Raw genomic sequence first — 20,342 nt, 5'->3', positions numbered from 1 at the left:
CAAAGCAAATCAAAACAACTCAACGCACCTGGTGTGAATGAGCCCTAATTGAAACTTCTGTGTAATATAACTCATGCATTTTCCTGCGAAAACTCCCGGCCGTTATTAAAAAAAAAAAAAAAAAAAAGCACATTTGATTTGCATATCCACCAAAAATTATTTTTTATCCTTGTTTTTGGGCTTTTTGATGCTTTCAGATAATCTTGTTCCTGGCTTCAAGTGAAAATAAAAAAATAAATGTGAATAGATTGAAAACACCCTTTTGAGTTGCATTTTGATGGTTTCTATCGCCCAACAAGATTTTTATCATTTAGTTAAGGGAAACAAGAAAACTTCAAGACCCCGTTTGTACTTGCTAATGGGCCATTAGTAATTACATTTAGGAAACCCAGCGGGGGTAATTAGCTGCAGGCAGTCACCCCATTGAAATCAGTGGGAAACTGACCATTTGCGTCCAGGGCCGATCATTCACAGAAAATCGCTCCATGAGCAATTACATGGGAGAGACATCAATGGGAGCTGTCAGCCTCCCATTACTTTCAATAGGGCTTCCCACCTGTCGCAAACCCCCAAAAGTAAATCGCTAACAGCCCCATTCGCCTCGATCACACGGGCGCCCCCATTCCTTGAGGAGGCTGTTTTTTACAGCAGCTCTAGTCTCCAGGTGCTGTGTGCAGGCAGCCCATTGAAGTCTCATCTGTTCTGTTACTCCTATTGGGTTGACAGTTTTTCCAAAGAGTGGCTCTGAGACTTGATGGCGTCTTTTTCGAGCTGTCTCTAACTGCCGTTTTAGATCTTTATGCGTAATTTTACATTTGGGCCTATTATATGTTGAGATACCTTGAGGAGGATATTGGAGGCCTTGTATGTCTGAAGGCTTCTCCAATAGGCCGGCAGGCACAGTGATCTGACACAACCTTCCTATTTTTCTACATCCGGGACAAGTTAGACCCCTAGTCATCCTGATAGGGAGATGACCTTATTGTTTCATGTGCAACTTGTTAAGTGCTACATTACCCTTGTTGGTCCTGAAGAAGTGGGACAACCCGTCAAACGCGTTGACCTATTTCAAGGATATGTACTAGGAGCACCTTCATGTGTTTAGCTTACATATATGGATAGTAATGGACCATTTATTGTTTCAAAGAAAAATTTGTAATACAATAAAATTATTATATTTACATCAGTTTGGCTTTGTATCCTCAGCGGTTACCAGTAATATAATTAAAGTGCCACATCAGAATTAATTTTGGAATTTTCTACACATGTATGGGATGATAGTCTGGCAAACCACACTTATTTCCAGACTATACACCAGACCCCACTTTTCTTGATTTGTCTCCAAACTGCGGCCCACGGGCCAGATGTGGCCCATTCCTTGCCTTTATCTGGCCCTTGGGGCACTGTTCCTTCCACTGATAGGAGGCACCATTCCTGCCACTGACACCAAAGATGGGGCACCATTCCTGCCACTGGCTCAAATGATGGAGCAACATTCCTCTCACTGACTCAAAAGATGGAACACCGTTCCTCCCACGGACTCAAATGATGGGGGCACTGTTCCTCTTCTTGACACCACTGATGGGGCACCATTCTTCCTACTGACACCAGTGATGGGGCACCATTCCTCCCACTGCCACCAGTGATGGGGCACCTTTCCTCCCACTGATACCAGTGATGGGGCACCTTTCCTCCCACTGATAGGGAACTATTCCTCACACTGATACCAATGATCTAATATTTTTTACTCCCATTGACCACCAAACCTATGGCATTATTTACTCCCACCAATGCCAAGGAATTTTCTACTCCCGCTAGCCATAGTCTGGCCTCCCTAATATTTGAAGGGCGGTAAACTGGCCCTTGTTTTGAAGGTTTGGAGACCCCTAGTGTACACCAAAGTCACAAAACTGTCCGGTGTATAGGCAAGCAATGGGAGTATGTGATTGCACCGGATAGGAAGGGGAGAAGTGAGACAAGGGTAATGGAAGGAGGAGAACCACTGGAAGTGAAGGATAGAGAATGTATTCCTTTTTTTTTTTTTTTCTTAAGGCCCCTTTCACCCATGTGGTCCAATCAGGTCTACCTGTCCATCTTTCAGGTGGACCCTCCATTCTCCTTTATGAAGCATCGGATGAAAATGGAGTTGTGTCTATTTACACCCGCCTACCTCCAATCTGATCCACCATAAACAAACGGAAGGGGATCCGCTCCCCGCCATCTGGACAGATCGGAGGGCAGTTGGAGGTAAACAGCCAGTCTGTGTGCATCCAACTGCTGATAGAGCAGAGCGGGCTGTGTCTGTGTCCGCTCTGCATAGGTGGAGCGGTTACAGACCTGTCATCTGCCCACTTTGCTCTGCAGAGTAAAACGGATCTGCTCCATGTCAAAGGGGCCTAAAACTGAACTTCAGGACAAGCAAACATTATCTAAATACATATGTATTCTTACTTGAATCTTGGTTTGCTTTAGGTTCACCACTTTAGGACCACCTTTACTGCAGGCAGGCGGCTCACACAGGCACTCATGTACCTGTACTTCAGCTCTCATTTCTTCCTGGCCCCCCCCCACTGACTCTCACTGTGATTGTACACAGCAGGATTTTGTCAGCAGGTCCCAGCCAATGATTCATGGGATGAGACCTGCTGACCAGCGCTATCCAATCACAGCCCAGAGCTCTGTGTTGTCAAAACACACAGGGCTCTGTACACAGGGAAACATCTTTGTCTGTTTGTTCAGGGAGAAGAAACCGATCTTTAGTAAAAAAAGCAAAAAGCAGCACACATTAACAATTGTAAGACACACATTAAGCCCTTGATTACCCTGAGACGGTAACCCCTTCCCAGCCAGTGTCACTAGCAGGGGCGGACTGACCATTTGGAAAATCGGGCACTGCCCGAGGGCCCGGGGTCAGTAGGGGGCCCAATGAGATGTCCCTGGTACCTTTTTCATAGGCTTTTTTGAGTTTGGGCAAGGACACAGGGGCCCCATGATCCCCTATTGCCCGGGGGCCACATGAATTGTCAGTCCGCCCCTGGTCACTAGTATAGTGACAGTGTATATTATCACTGTATTAGTATCACTGGAGATGTCAGTGTCAGTTAGTCATTCCCCACCCAGTGTCAGATTGCCCGCCGCACCATCACAGCCCCACTATAAGTTGCTGATCACCCCCATGAAAAAAAATAAAATAAAATAAAGATTCAAGTATATGTACTGTAATTTGTAGATCCTATAACTTTCACACAAACCAATCAATATACACTTATTGGGGTTTTTTTGTTTTTGTTTTTTTACCAAAGCCATGTAGAAAAATAAATTTTGGTCTAAATTTATCAAAGAAATTTGTTGTTTTTTGTTTGCTTTTTTTTTTATTGGATAAGTGTTATAGTGGAAAGTAAAAAATATTGTTTGTTTTTTTAATTTTTGGTCTTTTTTCATTTATATTACATAAAAATAAAAAACTCAGCGGTGATCAAATACCAAGAGGCAGCTCTATTTGTGAAAAAAAATAAAAATATAAACTTCATTTGGGTACAGCGTTGCATGACTGCGCAATTGCCTGTTAAAGTAGCACAGTGCAGAATAGCAAAAAAAAAATTGCCTGGTCATGAAGGGGGTAAAACCCTCCAGAGCTCAAGTGGTTAATGTATTTTTTGCAAGATACATACTGATCCCCGGAACACAGTGATCCCAAACCCCACCTCCAATTATATGGGGGTTTCCCACTTGTGTCCCCCAATCACCATAATGAATGTCCTACTGAGTTACTGTGCGGCAACACAAATTGCAATCCCAGGACATAGCATTATCAGGACTGAGGTCTAAGATGTGGGACTGTCCTGGCAAATCCAGGATAGTTGGCGATGACACGCAAATCTATCTCTCGACCCCTCGCCTCACCCCCTCAGTCTCCCCTCGAATCACAAGCCTACTGAACGACATATCTGACTGAATGTCGCTCCACTTCCTTAAACTGAACCTCTCCAAAACAGAGCTCCTAGTCTTCCCCCCAGCCCGCACACCACCGCCCAATGACTTCTCCACCACATCCAACAATGCCACTATCAGGGGCCCGTCTCGCAGGCCAGAGTACTTGTTGTCATTCTGGACTCCAACCTATCCTTCCAGCCCCAAGTCCAATCACTAACAAGCTCGTGCAGACTCCACCTCCGCAACATCGCCAAAATCCGCACGTTCCTAACCCCAGAAAACACTAAGCAGCTCATCCACTCCATCATCATATCACGACTCGACTACTGCAACTCCCTCCTCACTGGCCTGCCTCGCCGCTGGCTATCCCCACTTCAGTCCATCCTGAATACGGCAGCCAGACTCATCCACCTTTCCATTTCCTCCACCCCCCTCTGCCAATCCCTCCACTGGCTTCCGATTGCGCAACGGATCAAATTCAAAATCCTAACACTGACGTACAAAGCCGTCCACCATACTGCCCCGAACTACATCACTGACCTAATATCCAAGTACCACCCAAAACGCACTCTCCGCTCCTCACAAGACCTCCTACTCTCTAGTTCCCTGGTCTCCTCCTCCCATGCCCACCTCCAGGGCGTCACCCATACTCTGGAACTCCCTACCCCAATCCATCAGACTATCACCTACTCTCCTTTAGGCGCACCCTGAAAACCCATCTCTTCAGGGAAGCCTACCCCACCCCCTGCTAATTCCCGACCTCCTCCACTCTTCCTACCACTCCATCCCCCACAGCTATCTCCTCCTGTACCACCATCCCCTCCCTCCTAGATTGTAAGCTCCAAAGAGCAGGGCCCTCGATCCCCTCATGTTTTGCATTGTATTGTTATTGTTCTGTCGCATGTTCTGTCCCCCTTTGTAATGTACAGCGCTGAGCGAACTGTTGGCGCTTTATAAATACTGTATAATAATAATATTAACATCAACATGTAAAATAAGATCTTTTATTGAGCGAGTTTTTATATACTTTGAAAGGAATGCACTGTGTGTGTTGCAATGACATACTGTGTATAGTAATACAAATTTAATTTCACCATAAAAAAAAAAAAAAATTGGAAATTTTCTTTATTTCAAAGTAATACAGATTAGAAAAAATAAATCATTGTTTAGACACTCATACATCAAAATTACAAATCAAATGCGATACTTAAGGCGATCCAGGCCTGGTTCACACCTATGCGTTTTGTAATGCATTTTACAGAAACGCACTACAGTGCGATGGGACATGCTCACATCTATGCGCTCATGTACACTGCAGCTGATAAACTGACGCTCAGGAGCTTTTCTGTTTTTTTTTTTCAGCAGCCCCTGAACTCTCCCTAATGTTTTCCTATGTGTCCATGTACACTATGTCATTTACAGGCAGTTGAGTTTACAGTTGTTTTTTTGAACGCCCAAAACTTGCGTTCAGGATTCAATTTTATCATTGTTTCAAACGCCAAACATGTATAAACGCGGCTAGCCGCGTTTGGAACAGTTAAAAAACACTTCTACTTTTTTCATCATCAGAAATGCATGCAAAGTGTTTTCCATGTATTCAAATGGCCCCGGTACACCAGCGCAGTCAGTTCCAGGTTTCGCGTGAAGGGAAAAATGGTAGAACGTGCCGCATTATGCTCATGATGGGATCCATAGTGAATACATCCCGAAAAGACAACAAATACTGCTCTCTCTGCTTCTGCTCTCTCTATTTCAGACATTTTGAGAGGAATAATGTTTTATGGTTTCAGTGCATTCTGGGCATTTTGGAAGGTCTCCTGAGGTTATCTTAAAAAAACGCTTCTAAACGCAAACGCACATAAACGCGGTATACAAACGCGGCTAAACAGACGTTTTTTAACCTACGTTTTCCAGCAGTTTCCATTGTTCAGAAGTGTTTTCCAAACGTCCCGTGTACATGAAGCCTTAAAATCCCTCCAATGTACATAGATCACACAGAGGAGAATGTTTTTGTTTGTTTTTTTTAAACCAAAGCGGAGTTACTTTTTAAGCCCAATAAGTCACAGCTTCATATAATAAGCATTACCCCATTTTCATTTGCTCCATTAAAGAAAAAGTAAAAAAAAAAAAAAATCAGAACCTGGAAATATACATAAGAAAACGCATTATTAAATTATCTTTGGATGTTTTCCAGTTTATGCTGTAGAGGTTTCACATCAAGCAGCGAGTTAATTAACTCAACAATCGCATTACGAAAATAATCTGATTCATTATCACAGCGAGAAATACCCCGTATGTTTCTTATTTTGCGACATAATAGTAATTAATGAGAACGATCATTAAATCCCCTACCTGCAGCTCCCTTCTCTGCAGTCCTTATTTACAAAGAATGGACTGACTGCGGTATTGTGGGATTCCATATCTGGACTGTTGGAACATTACCTACGATCTGCCTGTACGGTTAATGGTAAGGAACAATAATGAAATCACTTTAAAGGCTGAACTCCAGAAGATATAACAGGTACACGGTTACTCCTAGGCGTTGATGATGCGCAAATATGCGGCCTCTCAGCGGCCGGGCCTTGATGGCAAGAGGCTGCATACTTGTACACCCAATGTAAACATACGTGTGCTGAGAACACGTGCCCTGCACGCTCCCGTTACAGTCGCTGGTGCCTTACGGAAAGCTCCTGATGGCTACTTCCGATTGGGAGTTTTCCAATCATGTGACTGCTGTGACAGCCAATCACGGCAGAAACATGACCCTAAACCCCGCCCCATCTCCCGGAATCAGAAACCCCTTAACCACTTCCAGTCTGGACACTTTTACCCCCCTTCCTGACCAGGGCAATTTTTAGCTTTGAGCGCTATCACACTTTGAATGAAAATTGCGCGGTCATGCAACACTGTACCCAAATTAATTTTTTACCAATTTTTTGAGACAGATAAAGCTTTATTTTGGTGGTATTCACCGCTGGGATTTTTATTTTTTTTTGCTATGTAAATGAAAAAGTCCAAAAATTTTGAAAAAAAGTGTTTTTTTTATAAAAGTTTGCAAACATAATATTTCATCATAAATCTTGGCCAAAATGTATTCCGTTATCTTTTTAGTAAAAAAAAAAATCCAAATTAGTTTATAACCAAAAATTATAATTTTTAAACATTTTGTTTTACATTTTTATTTTACATACTGTCACCCTAGCAGTACAGTACCATGGTGACACTGTACTACTTGTGGGGGGTGATGAAGATTTTTTTTTTTTTTTTACATTGATTGCTTTTACACCCATATAGGATGTAAAAGAAATCATTTCTCTTTCTCTCTGTCTGCATTCTTGCAGTCATTGCTAAGTACTGAGTGAGCTGTGATTGGTCACAGCTTGTCACATGGTACAAGGCTGTTGTGAATAGCCTTGTACCATGTGACCTCTGTGATCATTCACAGATTTCACACGTAGTAAGCAATGATGTCACAAGTGACATCTTGCTTACTACTTTGCATGTGATCACTGATTGGCCAATCAGTGATCACATGATCGGGACCTCATACAGAGGTCCCGTCCGACGATCGGTGTTTCACTGAGTCCGGTGGACACGGCGGGCACCGGATCGCGGTGCTGCGCGCTCCCAGGGAGTGCGCACAAGCAGGGTGCGGGGAGGCCGTTTATAAACGGCCACCCAACCCTGCACTGCCACCGTCTGGCTGTTAATATGCAACGGCCGGTCGGGAAGTGGTTAAAGGGCCGGGATGCATCCCCCATTTTCTCTGATGAGATGTCTCAGGTGAACCAGATGTTGTTTTTTTTTTCTCTTTTTTATTGTTTGAAGGCATGTTTTGGTCTTTGTTCCTTTCCCCCGTTTCTGTTTACATCTGGCCGGGAAGGAATGAAAAGGTAAAAAAGTAAAAGTAAGGTATTGTCAAGAAAGTTTTGGATCCTTGTGGTCTCGGTTTTGTTTGATTACCATTTCTGTTATTCTGTCCATTACGGGATCTCCATATCCACGTTGTTCTATTTATGTGTAATCATGTTGATGCAGGAATGTCATTGTGGATTCTGTACGGTTCCATTTTCTTTTTTATCTTGTCAATAAAAGTTGTTTGAAAAAAAAAAAAAAAAAGGGCTGGGAAGACAGGCACCAAGGGGTTAATGGAGCACTGTACTCATTAAAGCGGAGTTGCACTCACCCTGTCAAAAATAAGTCAGCAGCTACAAAAACTGTAGCTGCTGACTTTTAAAAAACAGCCACTTACCTGTCCCATGATCCCGTGGTGTGTCCCCCGCAGCCCGTTTCACCGGCCGTCCTGTATTCCAGGAGGCCGACACCTTCAGTGTGGGCACCCAGCTGTGATGGCTTGCGGCTTCACAGCCGGGTACCCACTGCGCATGCCCGAGTAGAGCTGCACTTCATGAATGGTCCTGTAGTCTCCTGGGACCTGTCACGTGTCCCAAAAGACTACAGAGAGGGAGGGAAGGAGGACACCTTCTGCTTCCGATCGCCTAGGCCAGGGGTAGGCAACCTGAGAGCCACAGGGCTACAAGTTCCATCATACCTCTGCAAGTCATAGCTGTAACTGTCAGTTTTGTAATGTTGCAATGCCTCATGGGAAATGTAGTTCCATAACAGCTGGAGAGCCGCAGTTTGCCCACCCCTGGCCTAGGAGATCGGACCGGAAGTGGGAGCAGGTACCTATCAAATTCGGGTACCCGCTCCCCCCCCTGCCCCCAAAAGGTGCCAATCTTTAATGGGGAGCAGTCCTTAAAGCGGAACTTCCCCTTTTGGGGAGCTCAGCTTTAAGGCTAGGTTCACACCTATGCAGATTGCGTTTGAGCCATCTCTGCATTGCGCTTTTGCCGAGTTCTTGTTTTTTTTCCCCCATTTTTTTTCTTGTTGCTAGGCAGATTTAGAACACAAAACGTATAAAAAAAAAGCAGCAAAAACGCACTACATGCTTTTCTGCAGCGTTTCCATTGAAGTCTATAGAACCAAAAACATTCACTAAAAAAAGTCCCTGACCTTTTAAAAAAAAAAAAAAAAAAAAAAAAAAAGGGGACCGGGTGAAAACGCAGAGATGTGAGCGTGTCCCATAGGAAATCATATTAACTGGACTGTACTGTGTTTCTGCAAAACGCTGAGGAAAATGCTTAGGTGTGAACCTGGGGTAAGACCAGGGGCGGACTGACCATTTGAAAAATCGGGCACTGCCTGAGGGCCTGGGGTCAGCAGGGGGCCCCATGAGATGCCCCGGTACCTTTTTCATAGGCTTTTTTGAGTTTGGGCAAGGACACAGGGGCCCCATGATCCCCTATTGCCCGGGGGCCCCATGAGTTGTCAGTCCGCCCCTGGGTAAGACATTGCTTAACGTTCAATTGGAACTGCACGGCATCTGAGCACCACAAACCAAAAATGCTATTTAATTCATTTCTGACATTCAAAGCAAACTCCCCCATCCATCCATGTCTCCATGCTGTATTTTGCAGAGAAATCACTTTGAAAAACACCCCCTGGCATTTCTGGTCATGGCCATCTTGAGTAAGGAAAGATGATTCATGTAACATTAACTTTCTAGAATACATCTGCCCTTAGTTCAGGCATACAAGCAGGAGGGTGTGTTTGGCTGAGTAACCCCGCCCCCCTCTCCAGAAGACTCCTGAGATGTATGACATAATTTTCCTAGGCAAGAAACCAGGAAGTAACAGAAAAAATGGGGAAAAAAAAAATTTAAAACAAATAAATACATTCCCAACTATTTACTAATTCTGGCAGCAAAAGAATTAAAAATAGTCAATGCTGATTGACTCTTCCACTTTAATAGACGACTCAGCTGCTTCTCAGTGAACCCTAGATGGTTCGTCCAGCAATCAATCGAGCATCTGCTGGCCGGTTGCAGAGGGAGCACGCTAAAAAAGTATATTTGATAACAAAAGCCTCCAAGAAAGAGTTAACCCGCCATTGCTCGGAACTCTAATACCCGGCCCCCCCATGTAGAAGCAGATGGATTCCAAGTACCCGCTGATATGATGGTAGTTATCTCAATACCCCCTCTAGTGTATACATTAATTATCTCTACCTCTTATATCTCTATAAAAGTTTTCTATGCCACCTCCCATGGTTTTCATTGGGTCAAATAGATCCAGTTCGGTTTGATTGCTACGTTTTTCCTGAAAATGTCATTTGAAGATGAAAGGAAGCTCAATATTCTCTTCTCAGAAGAACCCCTGGGGCACATGTAGCTGGGGTTGTGAGCCTCTAAATTAAAGAAGAACTCCAGACAAACAGCTAAATACACTGAAGAAATACATTGCTGTATGTATGTTTGTACATCCAGCCCTGAGAATTGCACAGCTCTGTCAATCAGCACAGCCCTGTCTGGCAGGACTGGATATCTGATTTTTCTCTGCTGTGGTTAACACTTACAGGTCTTGTCCTTCCCCCAGCCTAAGACTGGACAGCGAAAGAGAAGCGGCAGAATGATGGGCTCATCTTTCTGTTACTTTGCTCTCTCCTTCTTTCATCGGCATGAGGCGTCTTTCACACAGGCAGACTCCACCAGCGGATCCGCCTGCCCAGCAGAGGATCTGTCCACCAATCGCTGCTGAGCGGGCAGATGACAAGTCCGTGTCTGCTCGGCTTATACAGAGCAGACACAGCCTGCTTTCCTCTATGGGAGATCAGATGTAAACAGACCGCCTGTCTGTTTACATCCGACTGTCATCCGATCCACAAGAGGGAAGGGAATGGATCCCCCATCCATCCGGTTTTAGCAGATCAGATGCAGGCGGGTGTAAACGGACATTTACATTGCTGGTCCATAGAGGGCAATGGATGGTCCGATTGGGTCTGCCTGAAAAAAGGAAAGGCGGAGATGATCGGTCCGACCACGTGAAAGGGGCCTGAAACTTTCTAGCACTGATGAGCTCACCTGTCACTCTGCTCTCTCTTCCTATCAGTAAGTTCCTTACCAACACTGATGACCTCACCTCTGTCACTCTGCTCTCTCCTCCTATCAGTAAGTTCCTTACTAACACTGATGAGCTCACCTCTGTCACTCTGCTCTCTCCTTCTGTCATTAAGTTCCTTACTAACACTGATGACCTCACCTCTGTCACTCTCCTCTCATCAGTAAGTTCCTTACTAGCACTGATGACCTCACCTGTCACTCTGCTCTCTCCTCCTGTCAGTAAATTCCTTACCAACACTGATGAGCTCACCTCTTTGTCACTCTCCTCTCCTCCTATCAGTAAGTTCCTTGCTAGCACTGATGAGCTCACCTCTTTGTCACTCTCCTCTCCTCCTATCAGTACGTTCCTTACTAGCATCAATGAGTTCATCTCTCTGCTCGCTCCTACTATCAGCATGTTCCTCGTTAGCAAATGACCACTGGAGAAAAACTGGTTGGCTTCTTATGCTGCTTCTCCCTTTCTCAGTCTGAGCTCTGCTGTAGAGTAGACTTCAAGAAATGGATACCAAAAATTCAGGTACTTACAATGCTTACATTTATTATGCATTAAGGTTGAAAAAAATGCTGGGGTGGAACGGACTAGGGCAGCGATTGTCAACTTATGAGTTAAGGGGAGCCTCAAATGCTGCCCCTGACATCAAAGGGCCGCACATTATAGAATGCTTGTGAGGACCGTCAGAGACTGCAGACCTAATAGAGGAAATGAGGGTCAGAGAGTGAGGACAGGATACATTTTAGGCTGGGGATACGATGCAGAAGACAATACAGAGCTGGGAACGTGTTCTATGAGGCTACCAGAGATTATTGCTATTACCCTAATCAATGTTCCCATTACAGGCTTTGCGGGAGGTCCAAGGGCCACACATCATATATTAACCTCCCTGGAGGCATTCCTGAGTGTAGCTCGGGGTAAAGTTTCAGCACCACAAGCGGTAACCCCGAGCTACACTTGGGAATACCCTGCAGCGTTGCTCCGGGATCTCTTCTTCACTTACCTTGTCCTGTGCGCTCCCGCGATGTCCCCCCTGCAGTGTCCCCGGTAATGTCCTCCGGCCGATGCCGGCATCTGTCTTCCGGGTTCTGTTCCCTGTGATGCCGGGACGGAGTGGCGGGAAATTTGAAAATTTTAAAAGTGACTTTCACTAAAATCTGATAGTAAAACATTTCTGTATCAAACCATTTCACATACATTGTGTCCCGAGTGCTTTGTCCGGCGCCCTGTCTGCATTTTTACTGTTCTTTCTGCCTGGAAACTGAGAAACGTCCATTGCGTCCAAAAAGCGTCCCTTTAGGTCAAAATCAGTTTTAGACCGGCTAGAGAACAGCGATAGTAAATCAGAACCACTTGCAGAATTGAGTGATAATGATTCATGGGGGAAATTCATCATCAGACACTGAAAACGATTCTGTGACTTTGCTCAGCGATGTGCGAACTTGGCGCTATATTTCAAATTTCAGTGTTTTTGGTTTGATTATATTATTGAATTAAATTTATTATTATTATATTATTATTTTTATGATTATTTATTATATTATAATTTATGATTTCGTGTTTCAAATTTTATCATACCCGGGATGTTTACTAGACTCTTGTTCGGACAGATTTCAGCGAGTTATTCCTAAGAATTACAGCCTACAATAAAAAATCTACATATTTCCATGCAAAAAAAATGTACCGCTTTGAGCACAGAAATATGGACATAATCAGACTGCTAGGGAGGTTAAAGGGCCGCATGTGGCCCCTGGGTCACAGGTTGGGCACCATGGGACTATGGTAAAAGGAAGAGGCTCATGTTGAACGGAGCTTAGTTAGGTAGGAACAGAGCCTGGAGCGGATGCAGGGAAATCTCACCACCGCAGTCCTCCAAAGCCAATATGTGACCCATGCTCCACCAAATCTCGGTTTTGGGTGGATTGACCCTTTAAAATGTTGCCGCTATAAAAACTGGTTCCAAACATACCCCAAATCCAATCACTGTCCAAATCTTGTAGACTTCACCTCCGCAACATCTCCAAGATACGCCCGTTCCTAACCCCGGAAACCACTAAGCAACTTATTCACTCCCTTGTTATCTCTCGCCTTGACTACTGTAACTCCCTCCTCATTGGCCGACCTCATCGCAGGCTATACCCTCTTCAGTCTATCATGAACGCTGCTGCCAGACTCATCCACCTTACTAACCGTTCTGTACCTGCCACCCCTCCCTGCCAATCCCTCCACTGGCTTCCCATTGCCCAATGGATAAAATTCAAAACATTAACAATAACACATAAAGCCATTTATAACTCTGCCCCAAATTACATCACCAATCTTGTCTCCAAATATCACCCAAACCGTACTCTCCGCACGACCTCCTACTCTCTAGCTCCCTTGTCTCCTCCTCCCATGCTCATCTCCAGGACTTCTCCAGAGCTTCCCCCATCCTCTGAAACGCTCTACCCCAATTTATCAGACTATCGCCTACTCGGCACACTCTGAAAACCTCTCTTCAGGGAAGCCTATCCTGCCCTCAGCTAATACTGGAATCTTCTACTCTTCCAACCAGTCCATCCCCCGGTTATTACCTCTTGTACCACTAGCCCCTCCTTCCTAGATTGTAAGCTCCCAGGATCAGGGCCCTCCTATCCCTTTTGTATTGAACTGTATTGTCTCCCGTTATATTGTAAAGCGCTGAGCAAACTGGCGCTATATAAATCCTGTATAATAATAATAATGATAATACCCTTCCGAATATCTACATTTTGCTTTCTCTGTCAGCACAGATTTCCCTATAAAGGAGATTTCTAAAGTTCAACATCTCTTCGACGTTCTTGCATTTCAGCATCTCTTCAATCGACAGCCTCTCCGCATCTCCCAAACGCACTTGCGACTGGCTGGACGCGGCGGTGAACATCGCCAGAGACGCCTCGACAGACTCTTGTAAAGTTTCGTACGCCGGGAAGAGACGGACGCTCCACAAACTCTTTCGGTCGCCGGAAAAAAGCTTTTCTGAAACTGGAATGCCCCAGAGCTCCAAGCACCGCGGAAGACTCTTGCCGAATATCTGAAGCGCGTTCAGATCCGACAACGAAGCCGCGCTCCTTTTCAAGTCGTCCTCGGTCCCGAACAGGATTGTCGCATACATTAGCCGGCCATCAATCACCAGGCTTAATGAACTCACAAAAGATTTGTCGGGTATGGCTGATCTGATGCTTATGCATGAGCCGCTGATGATACAGGATTCCCCTACGGAGACGCCGGGCCCCAGCCTGGAATATTCAATCACCGTGTGAGCTGAGACACGGCACTGAGCGTCTAATACGCTTTGAATGACACAGGCCTTTTTATGCACATCTTGATCTGGGACGATGCTGAAAACGTTCGCCTGTAATCCTAGTTCTGCCCGGAGCTGGGCATCAGAAGTAAAGTGATGTAAGTATTCCTGCAAGGTCCCGATGTGATAGAATTTCGAATTGTTTAAAAGGACGACGGTGAAGTCTGTTGCCCTCAATAGGAAGTAGATCTTCCTCCGCACATCAGTCAGCTGTGATTCTACATTGGAGACGTTGGCGGTGTTCTCTGTGTAGTCTAGCGTGGCGTCGGGCCCCAAAGCCTGCAGAAAGTCCCCGTACGCGTCGATCTCGCACTGCACGCCGCCCGACTCTTCAAAGAAACCCAGGAGAAGTTTTGCCGTCGGGTGATCCATATAAAACAGGCTGTCGGTATAGACGATTTCTGAGCAGGGGTGATTGGTGTCCTGGCTTGCCGTACTCGGGTGAGGGGTGACGGCGCCCGATTGGCGCATTTTCTCCACAGAGGGCTTGTGAAGGTAGGATTTACAGGATCGAATCTGCAGCTCGCTAAATTCTTCGTCGGATTTTTCCAACACAAACACCCCGTGAGTGGTGCCTATAGCCAGCGTAGATGGGTGAGCTAGGGCAGTGATGCCAGGCCTGTCGAATGTAACCGCCGTCTCCTGGCTTGAATAAAGTTCGATGTCGTCGGCGCAAGTCACCAGGACACCCGGCTTCATGTTGGAGGGGAAGTCGATGTAAATAGCCAATTTTAGGTCGATCATTTGATAAACGGGGTCACCGAAGGGTACGGCTGTGAAGATCTTCCCCAAGGCGCTGGCATGGGGCAACCGCTGGCTGTAGCCACCTAAAGAAGAAATACAAATCATATATTATTATTATACAGGATTTATATCGCGCCAACAGTTTGCTCAGCGCTTTACAATATAAAGGGAGACCAGCTTGACAGTTAACTGACGCATTTCAGCCACTCCAAAATGCGTCGATGTACCTGTCAAGCTTTTTTTAAGCCATTTGATATAATAAAGGATTAATAAAGGATATAATAAAGGATATCAAGGATCATTACTGGAGTACTGGCATGTGTTTGTCATAATGATTATTAGAGTGGCTTGTAAAGGCTGAGGCTGAGCACCGGTGTTCCCTGATGAATTATTATTATTATACAGGATTTATATGGCACCAACAGTTTGCTCAGCGCTTTACAATATAACGGGAGACAATACAGCAACAATACAGTTCAATACAAGAGGGATAGGAGGGCCCTGATCCTTGGAGCTTACAATCTAGGAGGGAGGGGCTAGTGGTACAAAAGGTAACTGTGGGGGATGGACTGGTTGGAAGAGTACAAGATTCCAGTATTAGCTGAGGGCAGGATAGGCTTCCCTGAAGAGATAGGTTTTCAGAGATCGCCTAAAAGAGAGCAGAGTAGGTGATAGTCTGATAAATTGGGGTATAGAGTTCCAGAGGATGGGGGAAGCTCTTGAGAAGTCCTGGAGATGAGCATGGGAGGAGGAGACAAGGGAGCTAGAGAGTAGCGGAGAATACGGTTTGGGTGATATTTAGAGACAAGATCGGTGATGTAATTTGATGTAATTCACATATATGACACAAAGCACAACAGAAAGTAATATGGACCTAACAGACAACTGTTTTTTTTTTTATCTTCAGCTACTTTCACACTGAGAAGTTTTTGAAGCGTTTTTGTGTTAAAAAAAAAGCGCCTAAAAAGTTAAAAAAAAGCTTCCCTATGTATATGAATGTATATCTATGTATGTTTTCACACTGAGGCATTGCGTTTGCGGTGTGGTGTAGGAACTCCTGTTGCAGCATCTTTTGGGCATGTCTGGGGAGTAAAAAACAAAAAAAAACCCCCAAAACATCCTAAAAACGCTTCTTCCCATTGAAATTAATGGAAAATGCCTGAAAAACGCCTAATAAAAACAGCCTCTGAGAAGCATTTTTGGTGCAGTTTTTAAGTCACGTGTCCTTTAACCACTTCCAGTCCGACACTTTCACCCCCTTCCTGCCCCCAGGGTAATTTTCAGCTTTCAGCGCTATCACACTTTGAATGACAATTGCGCGGTCATGCAACACTGTACCCATATGAATTTTTTCGTATTTTTTGAGACAGATAAAACTTTATTTTGGTGGTATTTATTCACCACTGGGATTTTTATTTTTTTTTTGCTATATAAATGAAAAAGTCCAAACATTTTGAAAAGAGAAAAAAAGTGTTTTTCTTATAAAATTTTGCAAATAAATCATTCTTCATTAATCTTGGCCAACATGTATTCAGCTATCTTTTTAGTAAAAAAAAAATAAAAAAAAATTACCCAAAATTAGTTTATAACTAAAAATTATAATTTTTCAAAACATTTTTTGACATTTTTTTTTTAATATTATTTATGTTTTTTTGCTGCTCTCCTGCACATCACTGGATTGAGAGCAGGCTCAGGTAAGTAAGGCAGAAGGGGAGATGTCCACTAAAGGTTTTTTACCTTCATGCACAGAATGCATGAAAGTAAAAAACACTTTCAGCCTTCTGAACCACTTTAAGACTAGTTAGGTGTATTCAGGAATTCTACTTTATATGCAAGTAATTTGCAACATTTCCAGGTATTTATTCCCGCTCTCACAATACTGCCTTTATCTGCTTTTCTCTCTAGAAAGACAGAGCCATCTTTATTCAGGCATCATTCAGGGTCATTGGATTGAGATGCCAATGCAGAAATGACACTATCATGTATATCCCAGTGTCTGTGTAGTTCAAGGCTGTGTTCTCAAATGTCTGACACAGATCAGCCTCTGCTGCAGCCTCTCGCCTTATGACTTGCTGCAAAGTTAAAAGATAAGTTCACCTTTGGAACATGTTCCACCCATTTTTTTTTTCATGTTCTAGCATCTACATCTTCTCCCCCCGATCGACCCTCTCCCTGTGACAGCGGGCAGGGAAACCTCTCCCTACAACCGCTGTCACAATCTGAAAGCAGCGCAGCAGTGAAGGGCTCCGCCCACACAGGTCCCATCACTCATTCGCAGTTTTCTGTGAATGGAGAAGTACCATGGCTTATACTTCTCAGTGAACTTCGAGGGCGCTGGTGAGCGCTCTTGTAGTTCATTGATCTTCCTGCTCTCAAGTAACTGCCTGCCCATACAAGGTACAGGCAGACAGCTATCCTGAGTCAGCAGGAGCCTGTCACTGCACCCGGGGTCTGCTGATCATGGGGGCAATGCTCTGCAGGCTCCTTAGAATAAAATAATGAATGCACATTTTTTATCCGAAAAAAAAAAATATGCATTTTTTTTTAAATGTTTATTTTTAAAAGCAAAAAGGTGAAATTCGCCTTTAAAAAGTGTCAGTCTGATTGCTGGATGAGAGAAGACTGAGGAAATGTTTCCTCCTGCCTGCAGCAGACTGAAGGCATCATCTCAGCCAGGGCAAAGATAGAATTGAGCCCAATGGCTGTTTTTATTGATAAAACTTTTTGGAAAAAATAATACTTTTGCTGTATATTGGGACATATCAGAAATGACACTGATGGTCAGCGTAGGTGGAAAATCAAACTGACGCTGGTTGCCCAGAGAACCCCAGTAACCTCAGGGGGAACCCTAGGGTTTTATGGACAGAGGTTGAGAAAGATTGCCAAGACAGTTAGCAAGCGATAAACGGCAAGCTAGAAATGAGATCCACTTATAAGTAAATGGAGTATAAACAACCCATTTTCTTGGTGCATTGGTGTGCATCATTAAAGTGTTACTAAACCCACAACAGTAAAATCAGTCTGTATATGCAGTAAAGCATGCTTGTTATACTCACTGTGGAACCTAAGGGGTTAATCCTCTGCATTGTGTAAAAAGGCTGTTTGATCCTGTCTTCTCTGATCCTCCCCTTCTTCCAGTGTCCCGCTCTTATCTCCTGATAAGACATATTGTGCAGAGTCACTCTGTACAAGCTCAGTTTGGTGTGTATTGCTAGAGAGGTTTTTTTTTTTTTTCTTGGGAGAGTGCATGTGACCAGCACAGGGCCAATCAGCACTGTCCAGACAGAGGTCAGGGGTTCTCAATCCTCCTAGAGCAAAATTAAAACTCCTCCTACAAGTTTTAACATGTGCTCTGCTGGAGACTGGTAGAAGTCACAAGACTGCTCTAAGTACTGATAAGAAAAGGTATTTAGCAGTTTAAATTTACTAAAATAATTGCATTTCCATGTTCTGTGTACTGTGGGAGTCCAGATATAGTGAATGCGGTGTCCGGGAGAGCGGGTATAGTGAATGCGGTGTCGGGGAGAGCGGGTATAGTGAATGCGGGGTCCGGGGAGTGCGGGTATAGTGAATGCGGGGTCCGGGGAGAGCGGGTATAGTGAATGCGGGGTCCGGGGAGAGCGGGTATAGTGAATGCGGGGTCCGGGGAGAGCGGGTATAGTGAATGCGGGGTCCGGGGAGAGCGGATATAGTGAATGCAGGGTCCGGGGAGAGCGGATATAGTGAATGCAGGGTCCGGGGAGAGCAGATATAGTGAATGCAGGGTCCGGGGAGAGCAGATATAGTGAATGCAGGGGCCGGGGAGAGCGGATACAGTGAATGCAGGGTCCGGGGAGACCGGATACAGTGAATGCAGGGTCCGGGGAGACCGGATACAGTGAATGCAGGGTCCGGGGAGACCGGATACAGTGAATGCAGGGTCCGGGGAGACCGGATACAGTGAATGCAGGGTCCGGGGAGACCGGATACAGTGAATGCAGGGTCCGGGGAGACCGGATACAGTGAATGCAGGGTCCGGGGAGACCGGATACAGTGAATGCAGGGTCCGGGGAGACCGGATACAGTGAATGCAGGGTCCGGGGAGACCGGATACAGTGAATGCAGGGTCCGGGGAGACCGGATACAGTGAATGCAGGGTCCGGGGAGACCGGATACAGTGAATGCAGGGTCCGGGGAGACCGGATACAGTGAATGCAGGGTCCGGGGAGACCGGATACAGTGAATGCAGGGTCCGGGGAGACCGGATACAGTGAATGCAGGGTCCGGGGAGACCGGATACAGTGAATGCAGGGTCCGGGGAGACCGGATACAGTGAATGCAGGGTCCGGGGAGACCGGATACAGTGAATGCAGGGTCCGGGGAGACCGGATACAGTGAATGCAGGGTCCGGGGAGACCGGATACAGTGAATGCAGGGTCCGGGGAGACCGGATACAGTGAATGCAGGGTCCGGGGAGACCGGATACAGTGAATGCAGGGTCCGGGGAGACCGGATACAGTGAATGCAGGGTCCGGGGAGACCGGATACAGTGAATGCAGGGTCCGGGGAGACCGGATACAGTGAATGCAGGGTCCGGGGAGACCGGATACAGTGAATGCAGGGTCCGGGGAGACCGGATACAGTGAATGCAGGGTCCGGGGAGACCGGATACAGTGAATGCAGGGTCCGGGGAGACCGGATACAGTGAATGCAGGGTCCGGGGAGACCGGATACAGTGAATGCAGGGTCCGGGGAGACCGGATACAGTGAATGCAGGGTCCGGGGAGACCGGATACAGTGAATGCAGGGTCCGGGGAGACCGGATACAGTGAATGCAGGGTCCGGGGAGACCGGATACAGTGAATGCAGGGTCCGGGGAGACCGGATACAGTGAATGCAGGGTTCGGGGAGACCGGATACAGTGAATGCAGGGTTCGGGGAGACCGGATACAGTGAATGCAGGGTTCGGGGAGACCGGATACAGTGAATGCAGGGTCCGGGGAGACCAGATATAGTGAATGCAGGGTCTGGGGAGACCAGATATAGTGAATGCAGGGTCCGGGGAGACCAGATATAGTGAATGCAGGGTCCGGGGAGACCAGATATAGTGAATGCAGGGTCCTGGGTTTAGTAACACTTTAAAATTTAAAAATAAGGCACGTATTAAAGGCCTGAGCCACGCACCACCAGGCAAGCAAAAAGTTCCTGACACAGACAAGGATTTTCAGATAATTGAAAATCAATGTGAGACCCATTCAATATACATCGGATCGATCATGTTTAATTAGTTAAAGCAAGATTATTGAAGATAAGGTATTGACCTCAAAACATATCCTGCGTTGGCTAATTATTTCTTGACCTATTTAATGAGGAAATTATCAGAAAAAACCCATCAAGGATCAGTAAATGTA

At 45.4% G+C, this 20,342-nt stretch overlaps 1 protein-coding gene across 2 annotated transcripts in view; it reads right to left on the bottom strand.

Annotated features, from left to right (window-relative positions):
• Positions 1 to 20,342, bottom strand: part of LOC149450216 (serine/threonine-protein kinase TNNI3K) — a 452,856-nt gene that overhangs the window by 418,665 nt on the left and 13,849 nt on the right. The window contains exon 4 of one of the 2 annotated variants that reach the window (XM_089692164.1): positions 4,924 to 15,035. The exons of the other annotated variant lie outside the window; for it this stretch is intronic. Coding sequence (XP_089548290.1) covers positions 13,630 to 15,035 — 1,406 coding nt within the window. The 3' untranslated portion in view covers positions 4,924 to 13,629. Of the gene's footprint in view, positions 1 to 4,923; positions 15,036 to 20,342 lie in introns of those variants that run through there. 2 annotated transcript variants of the gene reach the window in all.

The sequence above is a fragment of the Staurois parvus genome, unplaced genomic scaffold (assembly GCF_062004578.1).
Source record: "Staurois parvus isolate SC_StPar_1 unplaced genomic scaffold, SC_StPar_1.0 ptg000578l, whole genome shotgun sequence".
Lineage (NCBI taxonomy): Eukaryota > Metazoa > Chordata > Amphibia > Anura > Ranidae > Staurois > Staurois parvus.
This window is presented reverse-complemented; position numbering and strand designations above follow the sequence as displayed.